Raw genomic sequence first — 5639 nt, forward strand, 5'->3', positions numbered from 1 at the left:
TTTGCTGCTATGAATTGTGTTACAGCAGGTTCGCGTTCTTAACATGAGGCAGTGGAGGATGACAATGATTTTGTCGCTCAGGGTTTCGGTGAGCTTTATTTTATTGATAATTTTTGTATATCAAAATTTTCCGATAATCTAGAAAGAAAAGGATAGTTCAAGTTAAGTTAATTGTAATTTTTGTTATATTAGCAAAACTATCCACTACCAAGACCAACAAGGCTTTCATAATTCAAAATTTACACTGCTCCCTTGTTAAATTATGGCTGATTTGGAAGTTTTAGTGCCGAAAAAAGACAAAAGTAACATTGAACCAGCCCTCGTAAACCTTAACGAAGTGCCAAAATATGGAGAGCTCTTTAAATTAAACATGTCAAGATTAGATAGTTCGAAATTTCCCCTTGCATCATTATCAAGATACGATGAAGTACCAAAATCAGCATCTAAAACAATAAGGAAAAAAACTAAGAAAAAGGTTAAATTCAAAGAGGCAATGACTATTGATTGCCAAACTGATGTCCCTATATCTGATGATGGTTTTGGTTTGGTATCAACCGACTCTGAAACAAACGGTTCAACTGATAAACCAGATTTTGCTAGTTCCGGACCTTTCATTAATGGACTTACAGACTCTAAAAACACAGGAGCAGCTATCAAAATGCATACTCCCATTCTAGGGAGAGCTAAGGCTACATTGCCAACTGGTATTCAGCCGACGGATGATAAAGCTCACAAGACTCTTGAAACTGTTTGTTTAACCCCCTGTGTTACAAACCAAAGAGCGACAGGAAGGAGAGCTAAGGCTACGTTACCTACTGGTTGTCAGGTGACAGAGGACAAAACTGTTGAGGATTTTAATTTAACAGAAGCGTGTGTTACAATTGAAAGACTCTCAAATTCCAATATTGAAAGCTGGACTAAGATAGTCAAAACACGTCCGAGGAATTCGAGGGAAGAAAAGGCAGACTCCAAAAACGAACAAGAATTCAATCATGAGAATAAAGAGACTGTAGTTATGCCTGATTGCATTGAAATGTCTGTGAGCTCTTCTAGAGGGCGAACGAAGAGTAAAGCTCCAAAGGGATCTAAAAGATCTACCAAAGATAAAGACAGAGGTAAATCTACCTCTGATAAAGAGCAGACAGAGGTGGTGTCAAAGAAAAGATTAAGGAGCTCTTCTACTGGTCGCGAAAAAAGTACAAAGGAATCACCGAAAAGTTGTCGACCTAGCAGCGACATGCGACAAACTGTGAAGAAATCTCAGAACAAAGTTACAAAGAAGCGAATTGTTTCAAATGACGAATCATCAAGCAAAGCATCTCAGGTTGATTCCATTGAAAAGTCATCGAGTAAAGCATCTCCAATTGTTTCCATTGACGAATCAGAGATTGAATGTACCAATCAAGTGATTGAATCTGTAATAGAATCCTCTAGACGCTCTGTCTCTGAAACAAATAAAATTAATGAAGCTGAATCTACCTCTGATAAAGACAAAGGTAAAACTACCTCTGATAAAGAGCAAACAGAGGTGGCGTCACTCAAAAGATTAAGGAGCTCTTCTACGGGTCGGGAAAGAAGTACGAAGGAATCACCGAAAAATTGTCGACCTAGCAGTGACATTAGTCAAACTGTGAAGAAATCTCAGATTAAATTTACAAAGGTGCGAATTGTTTCAAATGACAAATCACCAAGCAAAGCATCTCAGGTTTATTCCATTGAAAAGTCTTCAAGTAAAGCATCTCCAGTTGTTTCCATTGACGAGTCAGAGATTGAATGTGCAAATCAAGTGATTGAATCTGTAATAGAATCCTATAGACGCTCTGTCTCTGAAACAAATAAAATTAATGAAGCTGAATCTATCTCTGATAAAGACAAAGGTAAAACTACCTCTGATAAAGAGCAAACAGAGGTGGCGTCACTCAAAAGATTAAGGAGCTCTTCTACGGGTCGGGAAAGAAGTACGAAGGAATCACCGAAAAATTGTCGACCTAGCAGTGACATTAGTCAAACTGTGAAGAAATCTCAGATTAAATTTACAAAGGTGCGAATTGTTTCAAATGACAAATCACCAAGCAAAGCATCTCAGGTTTATTCCATTGAAAAGTCTTCAAGTAAAGCATCTCCAGTTGTTTCCATTGACGAGTCAGAGATTGAATGTGCAAATCAAGTGATTGAATCTGTAATAGAATCCTATAGACGCTCTGTCTCTGAAACAAATAAAATTAATGAAGCTGAATCTATCTCTGATAAAGACAAAGGTAAAACTACCTCTGATAAAGAGCAAACAGAGGTGGCGTCACTCAAAAGATTAAGGAGCTCTTCTACGGGTCGGGAAAGAAGTACGAAGGAATCACCGAAAAATTGTCGACCTAGCAGTGACATTAGTCAAACTGTGAAGAAATCTCAGATTAAATTTACAAAGGTGCGAATTGTTTCAAATGACAAATCACCAAGCAAAGCATCTCAGGTTTATTCCATTGAAAAGTCATCAAGTAAAGCATCTCCAGTTGTTTCCATTGACGAGTCAGAGATTGAATGTGCAAATCAAGTGATTGAATCTGTAATAGAATCCTATAGACGCTCTGTCTCTGAAGCAAATAAAATTAATGAAGCTGAATCTATCTCTGATAAAGACAAAGGTAAAACTACCTCTGATAAAGAGCAAGCAGAGGTGGCGTCACACAAAGGATTAAGGAGCTCTTCGACGGATCGGGAAAGAAGTACAAAGGAATCACCGAAAAATTGTCGACCTAGCAGCGACATACGACAAACTGTGAAGAAATCTCAGAACAAAATTACAAACAAGCGAATTGTTTCAAATGACGAATCACCAACCAAAGCATCTCAGGTTGATTCCATTGAAAAGTCATCGAGTAAAGCATCTCCAATTGTTTCCATTGACGAATCAGAGATTGAATGTACCAATCAAGTGATTGAATCTGTAATAGAATCCTCTAGACGCTCTCTCTCTGAAACAAATAAAATTAATGAAGCTGAATCTACATCTGATAAAGACAGAGGTAAATCTACCTCTGATAAAGAAGACAGAGGTACATCTACCTCTGATATAGAGCAAACAGAGGTGGCGTCACTCAAAAGATTAAGGAGCTCTTCTACGGGTCGGGAAAGAAGTACGAAGGAATCACCGAAAAATTGTCGACCTGACAATGACAGTAGACAAACTGTGAAGAAATCTCAAAACAAAATTACAAAGGAGAGAATTGTTTCAAATGAAGAATCATCAAGCAAAGCATCCCAGGATGTTTCCATTGACGAATCGGAGATTGACTGCACCAATCAAGTGATAGAATCTGTAATAGAATCCTATAGACGCTCTGTCTCTGAAACAAATATAATTAATGAAGCTGAATCTACATCTGATAAAGACGACAGAGGTAAATCTACCTCTGATAAAGAGCAAACAGAGGTGGCGTCACTCAAAAGATTAAGGAGTCGGGAAAGAAGTCCGAAGGAATCACCGAAAAATTGTCGACCTAGCAGTGACATTAGTCAAACTGTGAAGAAATCTCAGAATAAATTTACAAAGGTGCGAATTGTTTCAAATGACAAATCACCAAGCAAAGCATCTCAGGTTTATTCCATTGAAAAGTCTTCAAGTAAAGCATCTCCAGTTGTTTCCATTGACGAGTCAGAGATTGAATGTGCAAATCAAGTGATTGAATCTGTAATAGAATCCTATAGACGCTCTGTCTCTGAAACAAATAAAATTAATGAAGCTGAATCTACCTCTGATACAGACAAAGGTAAAACTACCTCTGATAAAGAGCAAGCAGAGGTGGCGTCACACAAAAGATTAAGGAGCTCTTCTACGGATCGGGAAAGAAGTACAAAGGAATCACCGAAAAATTGTCGACCTAACAATGGCATTAGACAAACTGTGAAGAAATCTCGAAACAAAATTACAAAGGAGAGAATTGTTTCAAATGACAAATCATCAAGCAAAGCATCTCAGGTTGATTCCATTGAAAAGTCGTCAAGTAAAGCATCTCCAGTTGTTTCCATTGACGAGTCAGAGATTGAATGTACAAATCAAGTGATTGAATCTGTAATAGAATCCTATAGACGCTCTGTCTCTGAAACAAATAAAATTAATGAAGCTGAAAATGTATGTAAAAACGCTAATCATTATCAAGAAAGAAAGAGTTCCAAGAAAAAGAAATCAAAAATGAGAAAGGAGTCAAGAGAATCATTGAGTGTCAAAGATAAAATCGAAAATTCTAAACAACTCGAAAATACTTCAGGTAAAATTGGTAATGATATTTCCAAGTCCAAAACCTCGGAAAAATTGCCTCCTAGAAGAATTGATAATAGCAATGAAAGCCTGAACGAGCCTAATAATGGTAATGAAAGCCTGAGCGAGCCTAATAATGGTAATGAAAGCCTGAGCGAGCCTAATAATGGTAATGAAAGCCTGAGCGAGCCTAATAATTGTAATGAAAGCCTGAGCGAGCCTAATAATGATAATGAAAGCTTGAGCGAGCCTAATAATGGTAATGAAAGGCTGGACGAGCCTGATAATGGTAATGAAAGCCTGGACGAAATTAATATTGGTAATGAAAGCCTGGACGAAATTAATAATGGTAATGAAAGCCTGGAAGAAATTATTAATGGTAATGAAAGCCTGAACGAAATTAATAATAGTAATGAAAGCCTGAACGAAATTAATAATGGTAATGAAAGCCTGAACGAAATTAATAATGGTAATGAAAGCCTGAACGAAATTAATAATGGTAATGAAAGCCTGAACGAAATTAATAATGGTAATGAAAGCCTGAACGAAATTAATAATGGTAATGAAACTCCCGAAGACACAAAATTACGAAAAATGCAAGAACTTAAAGCTATGTTTAGTACAGCGGGAATAGATCTTAAAAAGTTGGCAGAAGAAATTGACATTGACGAGTTCAAAAAGAAACTTGAACAACACAATTGTAAAACTATGACTCTTGAGCTAAGAAGAAAACCAGCTCTCTAAAAAAATACAACTCATTTTGTTTTCTTGTAGTTCATTTTGATGTTATGCTTCTTGGGCGTGTAATTTTCGAAGTTGATAACTGAATTAATATTAATTAAAACTAAGGAATTTCATGTAATTTTTTTAATTATGAAACAACTTTTAAGCGAAATAAAGTTATAAAGTAAAATATTTTGTCCCTTAATGTTGATGACACTTCATGTTGTTGTTCGGACGTAGCCTCCTACAAACTAATAGTTATTTTCCGAAAAATTACCTATGTAAAGCCTGGTTTTCACTGCCGAAATTTTCACTGAACAGAAAAGAAAAATCCGCAAAATTTTGCGGAAAATTCCTTAAAAAGCGGTGGCAAAACGTTTTCACTTGTAATATGAAAGAGTGCGAGTTCGTGGAGACCAAGGCTTATCAGTTATGTTGAAAATGCACCAATAGCAACCTATCTATTTTCTTAGACTTAATTGTCTTTGTAAAAACGTTCAATTTTATCATATAAATAACGATTAAGCCAAATTTCTTTAGCAAATCGTTAACTATAAATTTTTAGACATTTAACTCGACAACAGAAGCGCCTTGAAAATAAAAAAATGGCGTCGAAAAAAAGCCTCGCGAGCTGACCAAAACCAAGCCTATGACGTCACGCATT

The 5639-nt window shown here is 36.4% G+C and overlaps 1 protein-coding gene across 1 annotated transcript; it reads left to right on the plus strand.

The window, feature by feature from the left end:
• LOC149682674 (uncharacterized) lies at window positions 1-5165 on the plus strand. Its single transcript, XM_089834322.1, has 2 exons — window positions 1-88; window positions 193-5165. The coding sequence occupies exon 2, from the start codon at window positions 263-265 to the stop codon at window positions 4994-4996; it is 4734 nt and encodes a 1577-aa protein (XP_089690448.1). The 5' UTR covers window positions 1-88; window positions 193-262; the 3' UTR covers window positions 4997-5165.
• Window positions 5166-5639: the final 474 nt, after the last annotated feature.

The sequence above is a fragment of the Phalangium opilio genome, unplaced genomic scaffold, assembly GCF_054372755.1.
Source record: "Phalangium opilio isolate 3A_F unplaced genomic scaffold, DU_Popi_V2 ptg000038l_1, whole genome shotgun sequence".
NCBI classification, from domain to species: Eukaryota; Metazoa; Arthropoda; class Arachnida; order Opiliones; family Phalangiidae; genus Phalangium; species Phalangium opilio.

What these genes read in the sequence shown, in the direction of transcription:
- LOC149682674 (XM_089834322.1), top strand. Translation starts at nt 263, where the DNA reads ATGGCTGATTTGGAAGTTTTAGTGCCGAAAAAAGACAAAAGTAACATT.